Source organism: Cibotium barometz, chromosome 6 (assembly GCF_041138505.1).
Source record: "Cibotium barometz isolate CiBa-2024 chromosome 6, ASM4113850v1, whole genome shotgun sequence".
Lineage (NCBI taxonomy): Eukaryota > Viridiplantae > Streptophyta > Polypodiopsida > Cyatheales > Cibotiaceae > Cibotium > Cibotium barometz.
This window is the reverse complement of record NC_141051.1, coordinates 11,409,061-11,426,170: the sequence shown is the minus strand read 5'-3', so window position 1 is coordinate 11,426,170 and position 17,110 is coordinate 11,409,061. Positions and strand designations below refer to the sequence as shown.

The 17,110-nt window shown below is 44.5% G+C and overlaps 1 protein-coding gene and 1 pseudogene across 2 annotated transcripts in view; both read right to left on the bottom strand.

Moving 5' to 3' along the window:
* LOC147637393 (plasma membrane ATPase-like) overlaps positions 1-17,110 on the bottom strand; it is a 131,386-nt pseudogene that overhangs the window by 21,437 nt on the left and 92,839 nt on the right. The window lies entirely within an intron of this gene.
* On the bottom strand, positions 9,199-11,042 carry LOC147637394 (uncharacterized). Its single transcript, XM_086798824.1, has 2 exons — positions 10,963-11,042; positions 9,199-10,016 (listed from the first exon to the last, which is right to left on the bottom strand). Exons 1-2 carry the CDS (start codon positions 11,040-11,042, stop codon positions 9,212-9,214), a joined length of 885 nt encoding a protein of 294 aa, XP_086654950.1. The 3' UTR covers positions 9,199-9,211.

Below are 17,110 nucleotides of genomic sequence, written 5' to 3'. Positions count from 1 at the left end.
CCTATGGGACCCCTAGTGACTCACACCCCTAGTGGGAGTGAATGATTAATTCTATGAGCAAGGGGGCCCTTTTATAGGCCTTGGAATAAATGATGAACTGGCCGACTGCTGGTCGGCCAGTTACATGTTCATTAATACCCCTTTAATCCAGCCGACTGGATGTGCTTTTTGTCTTTGATGCGCCTGCTGCTGCCACACCTTCTTGGCATTGCTGACGTCAGCCGACATGCTTTCTGGTACAGCCAGCAGCTCCTATACTCAGCCGACTGTACCCTGGTTCTTCTCCACATCCAAACTGGCCACTTGTGCTCCAATCCCTGGCTCTGTCTGGTTTTGCTCTTTATCTGGCTGCCTCTTCTGGATCTAGCCCTGAGAATGTCCATGGCATCTGTGATGCACATGACACTGCCCGCCATAGCCCTCTTCTGTCTGCCTTCCCCCCCTATGCTGCCCACCTTCCCCCTCTGCTGCCCGCCATCGCCCCCCTCTGCTAAGCTTTCTTCCCCCTGCCCACCTCTTCTTCCTTCTTGCTGCCCTACCTCAGCCTGCTGCCTAGCCTTGGTTTTGGGCCTTACCCCTCCTTTTCCCATTTGGGCTCAGTGCTTGAAAGTCCTTTTCCTAGTGTTCGAGTCCTCCTTTTTTTGCTCAAATTACTTCATGGCTAATCAACCCCGCACCCCCCCCCCCTCCCCCACCCCAGCGTCCCACGCGGCCAAGCAAACCATTAATGTTGCAGAAGCTGAGCTTGCGACCCGTTTTGCTGAGATTGAAAAAGACACCAAAACGACCTTCATTGCCAAAATCTTTGGGTCACATCCATCCCGTTTCCAGGCCCGCGATTGGGTATTGCGACATTGCCCTCTGACTTCGCACTCCAATTCAAAGATGTGGGTCCGCTTGGGTGAGGTTTCATTCAAGTGGACTTCGATGCTCTAGAAGCCGCCTTAGAGGTGCAGAAGGGGAGCCCATTCCCATTGAGCCCAAGGAAGATGTTTTTTTTTTTTTTTGGTTTTTCCAAAAGACCCTTCCATCATTTACCAAAAATACAACCAGATTGGCTAAGTATATGACCTAATATCAATCATGGGAGACCAAAAACAAGAGGGGACTTCCTCGTTGGCGGCCATGGCCGCTCTCGGAGGAAGGCTATCTCATACAATTGGGAGAGGGGGAAACAGCCAAACAAGTGACTGTAAAGCCAAGTAACCTCGCTTCTCTGACCCTAAGGAAAGGACCGTTGCTCCAAATCCATAGAAAAGGCTCTAAAGCGGTTCTCTATACGTTCAGAGCCGCCTCAAAGCTTCACCCACTGGCAGGGTGTGTATGATGTCTCTCCATATGCTGCTGATGGACTCAATGGGATCCCACTGCAGACACATCAGTGGCTGGCCCTCCCAAAACCATAATCTCCAAGATCTCTCTCTGGGCCAAAGGTGTGTTGACGTGCCATCTGTGGTCATGAAACCCAACCACTCTCACCATCTATAAAGTGCAACTACTGAGGTCCTCTGTCGAGGGGAAGAGGGGGGAAGAGGGAAGGGGGGGGGAGGTGTTCAGCTCAATCTGCCCTATGCGGTATAGAGAGATTCATGAGGATACCTCCATCTGCACCATGGGCTGCCGTCAGGATATCACATCTGGTAAAAACCCCTACCCACTAAGGGGGAGGCAGGTCTTGGATCGGTGTGAGCCACTCAGGCAGGATGGAGTTGATGCCAAGGGTGAGTTTGACTCTACCTCGGATCCCAGCTAGACTCCTCTCCTGAGCCTTTGGCAGAAGCCACCTAGAGGTGAGCCACTCTCCAAAAGCTAGCGCACCAACATTGTGAAGTTCCAATTACAGCTCTGAGGCAAGGTCCAACGTACATGATTTGGCAAGGCTAAGATAAGCTCTCGACTTGAACATATTTGGCACCGTCGATGGGGACTAGCCTAGGGCTTAGCTCCGTTCATCATTCCAAGCCATTAGGATAACCCAATATTGCCCAGTGTTCATTAGGGGGGGGGGGGGGGGGGTTGTTCAGCTCAATCTGCCCTATGCCCTATAGAGAGATTCATGAGGATACCTCCATCTGCACCATGGGCTGCCGTCAGGATATCACATCTGGTAAAAACCCCTACCCACTAAGGGGGAGGCAGGTCTTGGATCGGTGTGAGCCACTCAGGCACGATGGAGTTGATGCCGAGGGTGAGTTTGACTCTACCTCGGATCCCAGCTAGACTCCTCTCCTGAGCCTTTGGCAGAAGCCACCTAAAGGTGAGCCACTCTCCAAAAGCTAGCGCACGAACATTGGGAAGTTCCAATTACAGCTCTGAGAGGCAAGCTCCAACGTACATGATTTGGCAAGGCTAAGAAAAGCTCTCGACTTGAACATATTTGGCACCGTCGATGGGGACTAGCCTAGGGCTTAGCTCCATTCATCATTCCAAGCCATTAGGATAACCCAATATTGCCCAGTGTTGATTAGGAGATCACACTCCAAAAACCATATGGTTTTGAAGTCTTGGATGTGTTAGTTTTATTGTTTTTTATTTTTATTTGAAGCTTGATACATAAGGGCATTTTATTTTCATCTCTTGGAGACTGGGCCGGTCCCTTGCTCAATACACCCCATGCGACGTGAGGACAAGAGCCTAGGATGTGGCCACTAGGAAGTGTAATCAAGGGGTCCCAAACCAACGGCTATCAAGGACTCTCCTCGTCTAGGGCTAGGGGAAGCTGGTAAAGAGTAGAACGAATGTTGTCCCAAGCTCAGACGAGGCTGGCCGCAAACCAGTCCTCGAAGGTTGCGCTAAGGCTACGGGTCCTCATCTTTGTGAAGATCCATTGTGAGCTTAGGACCAGGGACCACCAAGAACTAGAGTGCAAGTGGAGATGTGGGCCATGAGTAAGTCCATCTATGGCTCAATACCCGTGAGAAGTGCTGTAATGATTAGCTTGCTTAGAAGGGCTCTATTCTGCATAGAAGGATCAATAATGCCTAGGCCACCTCTATGACAAGGCTGAATGATGACGCTCCACACCATCTTGGTCCATGAAGGAACTGCCATCACTACTACGCAAAGGAAGTTGCGGATCATCCGTTGTACCTAACCAATACATGCCTTCGAGAAGGCCCAGCAAGAGGCGATGTACCACATGTTAGCAAGAAGAACTAGGTTCACCACCACTACTCAACCAACGAGTGACCCTCATCGTGCTGTAGTAAAGAAGCTTCTTCCGAATTCTTAGGAGGAGGGGAGCAAGCTGTTGCTCTAAGGTGATGTCAATCCCAACTTGGCAGCCAAGATAACAACTAGGATACCTCTTGGAATCCAATGGAAGGACTCACCAAGTTGCCAAGCCGGGGTAGGGGATGAGCTAACCCGAAATCCACATGGCTTGTGCTAGTTGATCTGTACACCTGAGGCTCGACAAACCTCTGGAGATTCTCCACATCTCCGGAGAGGTAGGCCATTGTGTCATCTACAGACTGTGACTCGAGCAGCTCCTCCTAAGATTTTGTAGGAAGCATGAGGCCTTGTAATCTGGTCTCCCGGGAAACTAAAAAACTGTTCATCGCCTTCGCCACAAAGATGAAAAGGAAGGGCACAAGGGGACATACCTCGCGTACTAAACGAGAAAATGGAAACCTATCACCCCGAGCACCCTTGATAAGGACCTGACTGTCAGAGGCCGAGTCGAGGGAGTGATGGGAGAGAATTAGGGTTAGGTTTCATGTGGGAGACATGCACACAGAGAAAGAAGGGAGAGAGAGAGAGAGTTGTGGGGATAAGTCAACTCAAGCATTGAGTGTGTGACTCCCCTATCACACATGTATATTTGCACTAGTACACATAGTGCACTTAGTACATTAAAAGTACTAAGTGTACTATGTACTGTAACTTATGGGCTTGTACACACTACAAGGGTGGGCATAATGCCTTTACTCCAATAACCTCCCACTTAAAGGCAAAGTGCCCTTAAATGAAGGAAAAGAAAAATCAGCATGTACATGATAATATACAAGGCCATATCAAGGCTGAAACTGGCCTCATTGAAGCATGACTTAGGGTTAGGTTTCATGTGGGAGACATGCACACAGAGAAAGAAGGGAGAGAGAGAGAGAGAGTTGTGGGGATAAGTCAACTCAAGCATTGAGTGTGTGACTCCCCTATCACACATGTATATTTGCACTAGTACACATAGTGCACTTAGTACATTAAAAGTACTAAGTGTACCATGTACTATAACTTATGGGCTTGTACACACTACAAGGGTGGGCATAATGCCTTTACCCCAACAACCTCCCACTCAAAGGCAAAGTGCCCTTAAATAAAGGAAAAGAAAAATCAGCATGTACATGATAATATACAAGGACATATCAAGGCTGAAACTGGCCTCATCCAATGCCCATCAAGTGTCTGCAATGAGCAAACCGCTCCGGGGGCAAACTTTTTGTCAACAGATCAGCCGGATTGTCATCCGTATGAATCTTAACAAGCTGAATTTGCTTGTTCTCTATCACCTCTCTGATGAAGAGATACTTCACATCCACATGCTTCGTCTTTGCATGAAAGACAGGGTTCTTTGCCAACTGGATGGCACTCTGACTGTCACAATGCAACAATGGAATATCCCCTGTATAACCCAAATCAACCACTAACCGAGATAGCCATAATGCCTCCTTGCAAGCCTCTGTGGCTGCAATATACTCGGCCTCTGTAGTAGATAAGGCAGTGCACTTCTGCATCCTGGATATCCATGACACAACACCTCCTGTGAATGTAAATACATAACCGGTAGTAGACTTCCGGTTATCTGGATGACCGGCATAATCCGAATCCGTGTAACCATGCACTAATGCATCCTGTTTGCCAAAGCAAATGCACATATCCTGTGCGCCCTTCAGGTATCTCATGACACCTTTCACTGCTTCCCAATGATTCTTGCCAGGGTTGGCCATGTATCTACTAACAACTCCTACTGCAAATGCAATGTCCGGCCTAGTAGCAACCATGGCATACATGAGACTGCCACAAGCTGAAGCATACGGAATCTTGGCCATATCAGCCCTGCCACTATCTGACTGTGGGCTGTCCATAGCACTGAGTTTCACATATGGAGGCAAAGGAGTAATAGTCTTCTTCCCCCCATCCATATTGAACCTCTGCAAAACTTTGCCAATGTATTCCTTCTGAGACAAATACAACACATGCTGATTTCTGTCCCGAAGTATCCGCATACCCAAAATGTGATTTGCATCACCCAAATCCTTCATATCAAAGGTTTGATGCAGCCTCTTCTTCAAGGCATCCATCTCTTTACGAGATTTCCCGGCAATCAACATATCATCAACATATAAGATGAGGATCAATAGACTGCCATCCAAAGCTTTCTTGGTGTATAAGCAGTGATCTATGTCGCTTCTCCTGAAATCCTGTGTTTTCATGAATGTATCAAATTTATGATACCATTCCCTTGGTGCCTGTTTGAGCCCATAAAGACTCTTTTTCAGCTTGCATACAAGCTTCTCCTTTCCATTTACTGCATAACCCTCTGGCTGTTGCATATATATCTCCTCATGGAGATCACCGTGAAGAAAAGCAGTCTTCACATCCATCTGAATCAAGTCCAGATCATCATGAGCAACCAAAGCTAATACAGCTCTAAGTGTGGTCATTTTGACCACTGGAGAGAAGATCTCATCAAAGTCCACACCATATTCCTGCTTGAAGCCCTTAGCCACTAACCTGGCTTTGTATCTTGGCTTTGCATCAGGTGCAACTTTGAGCCTGTAAACCCACTTGCATGGCAAAACCTTCTTGCATGGCAAAACCTTCTTGCCTGTAAGCAAATGCACCAACTTCCATGTTCCATTTTTGTGCAGAGAATCCATCTTTGACTTCATGGCACGCTCCCAAAGAGCCTTGTCTGCCCTCTGTAAAGCCTCCTTATAACAAGAGGGCTCCCCACAGTCAGTGAGCATATCCATAGGGATATCTTCTGCCATCTCTGGCTGTCCATTTGGACCATTTTCAGCACCATTTAAGGGCTGGTTTTGCTGCTGTAATGGCTGATTTACAGCCCTTGGTTGTTGTCCATGATGTCCATCATCATCAAAGATGACTCTGCCAGGCTCCTGTTGCCTTGCAGGCTCCTTATACATGCATGTTTCATCAAAAATGACATCATTGCTGCGTATAATCTTTCTATTCACTGGATCCCAAAGTCTATACCCCATTTCACCTTTGTCACCATATCCTAGGAATATGCATTTGTAAGACTTAGGATCAAGTTTGGTGCGCATTTCCCTGCGTATGTGCACGTACGCAATGCAACCAAACACTCTCAAGTGCTTGTAGGACGGAGGCTTCCCTGTCCATACTTCCTCTGGCACTTTCCCACCAAGCCTCGTGTTAGGTGACCTGTTTATAAGATGAACGGCTGTCATAACAGCTTCAGCCCAAAAACCATGAGGTAACGCAGCATGTGACAACATAGAACGGACCTTCTCCTGAATGGTCCTGTTCATCCTCTCTGCTGTCCCGTTTTGTGGAGGATCATAAGGAGTAGCTTTAGCATCACAAAAGTCCTGAAACTGTTTGGACATATACTCTCCACCATTGTCGGAACGCAAAGCCTTCAGTGTTTTGCCAGTTTGATTCTCAACAAGAGCAACAAACTTCTCAAACACTGAGAATGTATCACTCTTCAAACGAAGAGGATAAACCCACACCTTGCGTGTGGCATCATCAATAAAAGACACAAAATATTTTGCCCCTCCCAAAGAAAGCTGAGGCATCTCACATACATCTATATGCACAAGCTCTAACTGAGCATCTTTCTGTCCAAGAGCTTTCTTGTGGGGGCACTAGAGTTGCCTGCCATATATACAATGCTCACAAAACTGAAAACTTGAAAACTTTAGAGAAGGCAAGTAACCAAAACGAGACAATTGCTCCATTCCTTTGACACTCATGTGTCCCAACCGGCTATGCCACATAGAGATTTCCGGCAGCTCGGTTGCATTTACATTAGCATGGTGACAAACACCTGCATGCATGAAGTAAAGAGTGTCCACCTTAGAGCCTCTGGCAACAACCAGTGAGCCCTTACTAATCTTCCACTTTCCACGACCAAATGTGGTAACATAATCAGCATCATCAAGCTGTCCAGTAGAAAGCAGGTTCTTCTTGATCTCAGGCACATGCCTGACATCATGGAGCATAAGCTGTGAGCCGTCTGAAAACACAAGCCTCACATCACCTCTGCCAAGAATCTTGCATGCATGGTTATCACCCAAATAAACTACTCCTTCATTGCCAGCAGTATACCTGACAAACAAGTCTCTGCAACCTGTGACATGAAAGGAGGCACCTGAATCAATGATCCATGAGTGCATACCATGACCATCTCCTGCAAGTAGTGAATGGGCCTCAAGTGAAGACGTGAATAGGACCTCATCCTCACTGTCACATGCATGTGACACATTGACTTCTTCAATCTTGACTCCACTTTTGCCCTTTGGCTTTGCATCTTTGGCTTCATCTTTGTCTTTGTCTTTTCCTTTGCCCTTTTCCTTTTGATCATTTTTCCATTTGTAGCATTGCTTTTTGATGTGTCCCTTCTTGCCACAATAATGGCATTCCAAGTCCTTTTTGGAGCGGGACTTGCTCCTTCCCCGTTCTTGGCTTTTACCCCTTTGCTGGGATCTCCCTTTGCTGGGATCTCCCACGTGCATTCATTGCATTGGACTTTCCAACAGAGTTGTTTTTCCTGTTCATCTCTTCTTAAAGAAGAGCACCCTCAACATCTGCATATGACAACATAGCATTCGAATTGCTAGTGGCTGTCCTGAATGTGTCCCAACTCTCTAGCAAAGTGCATAAGAGAAAGGTGGCTTTGAACTCATCGTCCATTGCCAACTTTTGATTTATAACTTGGCTGACAATACCATTAAACTCATTTAGATGGGCTGCCATAGACGCCCCTTCCTTCATTTGAAGACCTATGAGTTTCTTCAACCAATACACTTTGCTTGAGGCACTTTGCTGGGCATACAAGTCCTGCAATCTTTGCCACATTCCCCAAGCTGTCTTCTCTTCACGAATGCTGAAAAGTAAAGAGTCTGACACAGACAACATGATAGTAGATCTTGCCAGCTCATCCATATCTTCCCACTCTTCAGCATAAAGAGAAGCGGGCATGCTTCTTCTGGAGCAACACATTATAGCACTGGGTTTGCCAAATATCATACTCATGTGAGCCTTCAAGCTTCTTGATGTGAAGCAATGAAGAGCTCTCACCTGTGGTTGCCATAGCAATATGCAACATGTCAATGCCTGACTCCCTGCAAAATGTGCAAACACTGCACCAAAAGCACACAAAGTGCTCAAAGTTGTTCTCCCAAGCTTTATCTCCCACTGCGGAAGAAAGAATGCAACTTTTCTCCCACTGTATGTGATAAAATCACCAAAATCTGGTTGCTGCAGATTTAGGACAGCACCTTAAATGTGCTCTGTTGCCCTTCCAAAGTACTGTACAACAGTACCAAGTGCTCACCAATGATGTACCAAACCTGTACCGGCAAGTACAGTAGCTGAAATTGAGATTTTTACTCACTCAAATCAATGTGCAGCCATGCCAAAACTTGTACAAAGCTGTACCAAATCTGTACCAGCAGGTACAGTAGCAATAAATGCTCTCCTGGCTGTCCAAAAGAGTGAAAATCAGACTTTTACAGTCCCGAACAGAAATTGGGCAAAAGCCCCTTGACTCCAAGCTGATTTCTGAGGATTCAAGGCATAAAAGTCTTGCCTGCTGCTTTGCCAAGCTTAACAAGCATAAAATCTTGAAAAGCCCCTTGATTTAAGATCAATTGCTGATCATACATGGTACATTGACGCACATGAAGGCATCCAGAGTCTTCACAGTGCTTCCCCCTGGCCACATATACATCCAATACATGAAAGCCCCTTGATTTACAGGCGCATTGAGTGCTTGTCAGGCATCAACACATTGCCCAAAGCATCAAATGCGCGTACCTGCATGCAAATCAACCCAATCGGCACAAAAGCCCTTTGATTTGCACTGCAATTTGCTGCAATTTTTGCCCGAATGTGCGATTTCTCACATCATACAGCATGTATGAATGCTTAATTGCACAAATCAAAAGCCCCAAATTTTGACATCCAATTTCCTACAAATTGATCCTGATTGTGACCAATGTCACCCAATTTTGCCAATTTTGCTCAAAAATTGAGCAATTTGGTACCTGTACATGCTCAATTGATAATTGTACCTGCTCAATTGCAAATCCCAAAAAAAATTGAAGCATGTACCTCTGAAAATTTGTTTTGCAGGAAAAGGGGGGGACGTCGAATTTGCTCTGATGAGGTGCTGCTGCATACTGCTGTTGTAGTCGGGCAGGTGCAGGTGTACAAGGCTTCTCCTAGCATGAGGACTCTTTCCGAATCTCCACACCAGGGCTGATGTCGACAGCCCTCCAACAACAGCTCGCACTGCTGAGACTTTTGCTGCTTGCCTGACAAGCTTCAACTGAGGTCCATAGACGGGATCAGAGTGGATGAATTCTTCAACATCGGCGTCCGACCAACGCTTCAAGGGCTTGTCTCTGCCATCGGCGATGCTGGCGAGCTTGTAGAAGAGGGCGAAGCGCTCCCTCCAGGCCGCCTTGTCAATCGCGCACCATCGAAACTCCTCAGCGGGGACAGACGCACACACCGCAAAGACAACGATCTTGGGAACCGAGGGACGGAGACATCGACTCAATGCTTGGCGATTCGCTGTCTTTGACTGCAGGAAGCCTGCTCCGCCTCGTAGACGTGTTCGCTCGCTGCTGAGCGGTTTTACGCCTTCGCCTAGTAGCGCTACACGCTTTGTGGCCAGGCGTCTACACGATTCCCCACGATGTCCACCTACCGTGCGCTGTTGTGCGCTTGGTGTTGCTTCTGCTGCTGCGGGCGCTGCTGCTGCTGCTGCTGTAGGCGCCTGGTTGGCAGGTACAGTAGCGCTTTAGGCTTGTACATCAGCAGAGATGCACAAAGAGAAAGAAGGGAGAGAGAGAGAGAGTTGTGGGGATAAGTCAACTCAAGCATTGAGTGTGACTCCCCTATCACACATGTATATTTGCACTAGTACACATAGTGCACTTAGTACATTAAAAGTACTAAGTGTACTATGTACTATAACTTATGGGCTTGTACACACTACAAGGGTGGGCATAATGCCTTTACCCCAACACGGAGGAGACACCTCAAACCTCGGTGGCAAGGGAGCCTCCCATAAGGTCAAGATGTTATCTAGGATGCTTCTCTCCTGAATGAAACATGTTTGCAAGCCATCACATCTCGGCTGCAGTTGACTGCTGATGGTCTCCACTAACTGTACCCAAAAGAGTGATAGGTCTCCACTGACGAATCTCCAACCTGGTGCTCTGGACTGCTTGCTAATGCAACAAGCTTCACATACTTTATTAGCTTTTTGCAGGTGAACAAACCATGAACATGTGAATCTTTACAATGGAGCCTTCCTCGACCTAAAGCATGCAACTCCTAGAATCTAGGAGAGTTTCTATTTTTGGCAAACTGATGAAAATTTTGTTCGCGCCAAAACCTCTCAATTTTCGCAAGGATCAAGAGTTACTAGAGCACCTTTATCAAATTCTTTGAGTGGGGATATTTTTAGCATAGCAGGTTTTGGAAGAATCACCTCTTAAATTAAGACATGTGGCATCTAGAATAGGACATGTGACATCTAGAATGAGACAAGTATCCCTACACTTGTCATTTCACCTTACACTTGTCAATTTAGCTTAACACTTGTCAAATAAAGTAGCCACTTGTCATTTGGAGCTCAATCTTTCCATTCTAGAGCATTAAGGCCTCAAACCTATAAATTGGAGCACTCTCTCTTCATTTGGATAATGCATTTCTCATCTATTGTAAAGATTCAAGCACTTTGTGCCCGTGGTTTGATTCAATAAATTCCTCTCACTGAGGTCTCGTTTCTCTTTTCTCTGAATCCTAAGTTCTTTCATTATTTCTGATTGTTGATTAAGTGGGTTCGCTACTAGTTCTTCAATTTTGTCACTTTCACGTGCCCCTGCGTTACATGGTATTAGAACTAAGTCTTCTCTTGTGAGAACTTTCCTTGGGTGACATAATTTTTGGCCAGCCCACAAATTACATTCACCATATCAAGAGAAGGAGAGAAGAGTAGTCATCAACAATCTGGAGGTTCTCAACGTTCTTTGACGGTGTCTTTTTTTTTAGTGAAGATGTATTTATATTAATAATATGAAAAGAGTACATATAAACTGTGGGTTAGTCTTCTCAAACAATCAAGAGAAGAACTACCCATAGAAACTGCTCAATCCAATATCCTCTTAGTGAGTAGTTTCATTGTATCTGACTCCCATCTGTTTACACTAACCAGACTAGCAATGTTAGCTTTCACTAAACAGATAACTTTCTTAGAATCTACACTTTGCATGCCATCATTAACAAAGACCAGAGTGTTCCTTGTAGACCAAATCTCCCACAGGCAAGTAAATCTTGCAAATCCAAAAAGGCTATTTACTCTCCTCTCCTGGACCAATCTTTTTACCCAAAACCCAATGGGACCATGTACATTGCAGCCCAAAAATGTTCCCCCCCTATTTAGAAAGCTGTGTCCAAAAGGATCTTAATCTTTTTCAGACTATGAGAAGATTAAAAGGTACAAGGAGCTTGAAGCATATCCAAAGATTCAAGCTTTGATGGAGAGAAGAGCTAAAGCTAGAGATGAAGCTAAAGCCTTTGAAGACTTTCTTACTGAAAAGGTTGCTACGATTGATGGTGTTGTTGCAGCGAAAGCCTACCTCAACATGAAAGGAGTCTCTACTTTAGAAAAGTCAAAGACCATGAAATTTATTTCACCCACCTTTAACCGGAGGAGTTTCCATGAAGAGGAAGAACCGAAGACATGGAAGGACTTCAAGGAGATGTTAAATAAGAAGTTTTTACCTTCATCCTTTGAAGCTAATGTGTCATCCTTTGAAGCTAATGTGCAACAGGAATGGGATGAATTGAATCAAAAGCAAGGTGAGAACGTTTAAACTTATATCAATAAGTTTGCTACAACCTCTCTCTCAAATTCACATCTCTCAATGAAATTCCCTCAAATATAGAGATGAGGAAGTTTATCCATGGATTACAACCAACGCTTCAATGGGCGGTCAAGATGACAAAACCGCACACCTTGGAAGCAGCTCAAGATACAACCATAGAAGCAGAAGGATTGCATATGCCTTGGACAATTGGGAAGTCTTACAAAGAAGAGTCCCAAAAGAAGGTAGCCAAGGTGTTTGACCAAAAGAAGTTAGAACAACAAGAGCAGAAACCGATGGATGGTGGTAAACCACCTTTGCCATCCAGAAGGAAGCTGACGTATCGCTTCAAGTGTGGAGAAAAAGGACATATGGCTGGCCAGTGCCCCAGTAAGCCAAAGAAGGAGAATACACTACAAAAATCACCTCAAGTGAATGCTCTCCCTAAAGAACTCATGCAACTGGATGATACTCCTTCAGAGAAGATTAAGTTGTTTATGGCTTGGGCCAAGGTTGCCAATCAGCCTATTCTTATCCACTTTGATCCTAGTGCTGCTCACCATTATATCCATCCTCGGACCATTAAAGCTCTCAAAATGCCTAAGGAGAGGTCATAGTTGTTTCTCGTACCGGTACGAACCCATTCGTACCGGTACGCCGTACAGTTCGTACGGTACGATGCCGTACGATATTGTACGGTATGAGTTTGGTCCCCCCCCCAAAAAATTTGGAAAAAAAAAATCCAAATGCTGAAAACAAATATAGAAACCCTGCTTAACGAAGATCCCAAATGCCCGCAATACTTCGCAACTTTTGTGTCCACTCACTATTCCATATGAGGTTGTTGAGAGACCTAAAAAATCTGGCAAGGTAGACTGGTAGTGTACACTTGATTGGTAGGACGAGAGAATCTTGCTACATCACTTGGAGATCCCTCGTATAGGTAGGCTAGACAGTCAGATTCTCAAGTTATGTACGAGGGAGAAGATTTAGACATGGCCTAGAGAGGAGTCCCTAAACCTATCACCCTAGATGCACTGCTCGTATTTGTGCAAGGACAGTCCCTTAGTCATAAACGCTACACTGGGAGACCTTTGGTATTGCATTACCCATCCAGGTTCTTTTTTGGAGACAATCGGGAGATCCAACTGGGAGAGACACATATCCATGTTCTGGTTCCTCAAGCACAGTAGACTCCTCCCCTTCCAACCTTCCCTCACATTCAAGCTTGAAGCTCCATAGGTTGTAAGCGTATTTTTTATTAAAAAAAACCGTATTTTATCGTACGGTATCCGAAAATTTAATATCGTACCAAAAATTCCCGTACGGTATCGTATTTTCGTACTGTGACAACTATGGGAAAGGTTTGGCACTCCGAGAACGTCAGGTATTGCCTTTGCAGAGATGCAATCTCAGATCACCCCAATCCTTGGGGAACTTAGAATTGAGATAAGATCATGAGAATTTTGTTATGAGAAATCTGAGCCATTGTGATGTTGTACTTGGTATGCCTTGGCATAGGAGAGTTGATCTAGCTAGTGATTGGGACCGAAGCAAGTTTAGATTCCCTTTCAAAGGCAAGAATATATCTTTTTATGCGGGAGTTGAAGAAACTCTATTCCCATGATATCCAATGTATAAGTTTCCAAAGCAATGAAATCGTCTGTTTCCTCGTACTTGCTTTTTGTAAAAGACTCTAAAAATAAAGAGTCTGAACCTAAATAGTCCCTCTCTCTAGTTTGGATACAGAGAGGATTGATTTCTTAAAGAGGTATGAAGATTGTTTTACAGATTCTTTACCAGATGAACTAATACCAGAGAGGCCAGAAGATCATCACATCGACCTTATTCCTGGGAGTTCGCCTCTAAACCAGCCACCTTACCGCGTAAGCCTAGCCCAACATGAAGAGATTATGAAACAGGTAAATGAATTATTGAAAAAGGGTTTGATTAGGCCTAGTTCTTCACTCTTTTTCTCTCCAGTATTGTTAGTCCACGAGAAGAATGGGCCTTGGCGCATGTGTGTGGATAATAGAGCTCTCAACAAGATTACTATAAAGAAGAGGTTTCCCATACCTAGGATTGATGATATCCTAGATAGGTTGGATGGATCCAAATTGTTCAACAAAATAGAGTTGAAGAGTGGCTATCATCAAATTAGGATTGCTCCTGAGGATGTGCACAAAAGAGCATTCAGGACTACCTTTCGGCTATACGAATTTCTTGTGTTACCCTTTGGTCTCACCAATCCCCTGCCACATTTAACAGGATGATGGATGGGTAGAATCTTCAAAGCCCATTGAAAATTCACAGGTACTTTCTTTGATTATATTTTAGAACACTCTAATAATGAGGAAGAGCATAAAAAGCATTTCGATATTTTTTTCCAAGAATTAAGAAAGCACAAGCTTTAAATGGCAAGAATAGTGAGTTCTTCCTGTCAGAAATTCACTATTTGGACCATGTAGTGTCCAAAGATGGGATAAAGATGGATCTAAACAAGGTCAAGGCTATTATGGAATGGCGAGAGTTAACCAGTGTGCATGAAGTTAGAAGTTTTTGGGACTATGCTCTTACTACGGAAGACATTGCATGATCTGACTAAGAAAGCAATCGGGTTTAGGTGGGCTAAGATGGAGAAAGAAGCTTTTGAGGCTTTGAAGCTTTCAAGCCAGTAAAGCACCACTATTGATTGTTCTAGATTTGTCAAAGCTGTTTATTGTAGAATGTGATACTTCAGGAGAGTGTATTGGTGCAGTCTTAAAACCAAGAAGGGCTTGCAATTGCTTATGAAAGCAGAAGATCACAAAATTCGAAAAAGAATGCTCCCACCTATGAAAAGGAATTAATGGCTGTCATCCATGCTCTAAAGATTTGGAAGCAGTACCTCTTGGGTGGTGAGTTTATCATCAAAATAGACCAAAGCCTCGGGTATTTTCTATCTCAGCCTAAGATCTTTGAAAAGCATCTTAGATGGGCCAACTATTTGGCACAATTTCATTTTCAGATTATGCACACCCTTGGAAAAGAAAATAAGACAGTTGATACTTTGTCAAGAAGACCCCAAGTACATGCTGTTTCCATAATCTATCATACAAATTTCATTGTTATGAGGGATATGTATGCTTTTGATGAAGATTTTCAGCTCATGTAGGACAAATTGCAGCACGGTGCAATAGTCACTTCTTATGCCATCAAGGATGGATTTTTGTCATTGCAGAACAAGTTATGTGTGAGAAAGGATTTTAGGTCTAAAGTGATGGAGGAATGTCATGCTCCTCCTTGCATGGCTCATCGTGGTATTTTAACCACAACTCAAGCCTTGGAGATGTATTTCTTTTGGCCAAGTATGAGAAGAGATCTTGAGTAGTATATTAGGGAATGCTTGATTTGTATAAGGGTCAAGTTTGATCGACGGACACTAGCTGGACTTCTGTAGCCACTGTCAATTCCCAGCCAACCTTGGGAGAGTATTGCTATGGATTTCATTTTTTATTTGCCAAAATCAGCCAATGGAAATGATGGGATATGGACCACCATTGACAAGTTTAGCAAGAAGGCCCATTTTATTCCAGTGAAGAAAACTATCAAGGCAGAGCATATGGCTAAGTTGGTCATCGAGCAAATCTTTAAGCATCATGGATTGCCACAATCCATTGTGGGAGACAAAGATCCGAGAACTACCAGTCTTTTCTGGAGGGCTCTCTTTGATACCATGGAGACGAAGCTAACTTTTTCTTCTTCTTACCATCCCCAAACAGATGGATAGAGTGAGATAGCAAATCTCACCGTCTTGGATATGTTGAAGTGCTATTGCTATGAAGCCAAAGTACAATGGGAGAAGTACCTACCATTGGTAGAATATGCTTATAATAACACAATACACACTTCTACAGGTAAAGCTCCATTTGAGATCATTTATGTTACCTGTACTTAAAACCAAAGAAGAAATTTTCCAAGCCGATGAGTTCAAATTGACCAAAACGCCCAGATAAGTGATGAGTGTTTTCGAAGGCGAAACTAGATGCTCAAATCATTTGAACAAACCATGAACATATGAATCTTTACAACGAAACCTTCCAGGACCTAAAGCATGCAACTCCTAGAATCTAGGAGAGTTGGTATTTTTGGTAGACCGATGCAAATTCTGTTCACAAGGATCAAGAGTTACTAAAGCACCTTTGTCAAATTCTTTATGAGTTGGGATAAAGGTTATGGAAGAATCACCTCTTAAATTAAGACATGTGGCATCTAGAATGAGACAAGTGTCCCTATACTCGTCATTTCACCTTATACTTGTCAATTTAGCTTAACACTTGTCAAATTAACTTAACACTTGTCAATTGAAGTAGCCACTGGACATTTGGAGGTAACTCTTTCCATTCTAGAGCATTGAAGCCTTAAACTATAAATCGGAGCACTCCCTCTTCATTTGGATAACACATTTCTCATCTATTGTAAAGATTTAGGCACTTTGTGCCCGTGGTTTGATTCAATAAATTCCTGCAAAGGGGGAGGGGCATGTTCCCCTCTTAGTGTGGTCTCGTTTCTCTTTTCTCTGAATCCTACTTCCTTTCATTATTTGTGATTGTTGATTAAGTGGGCTTGCTAAAAGTAGTTCTTTAATTTTCTCACTTTCACATGCCCCTACGTTACAGTCTTCCTCCTTGAGAATCAAGTAAATCAAGCCCTCCGCTAGTCTCTTTGGCATAGACCCTGAAATCATGATCGCATCGAAGGCTGCTCGGGAGCCATCCTCCATGAGCTATAGGCAGCTCGGAAACAATGGCGTCGTTCAATCCTCTAAGCCGCTGCATGCCATTCCTCCGATGGTGAGGTGTCAAATCCCCAAGGATCTCCTCGTGATCGTTCCTGGTACGAGACTCAAAACCTGCAAACAAACAAATAAACAACAAACAAGGGGATGCAGGGCTGACTCACCTCCCAACCATGACAGCCGTGGGCGAGCCCACAGTCTTGGCTGTCCCCACCGAGCCACGAGCTGAGCTAACTAGGTT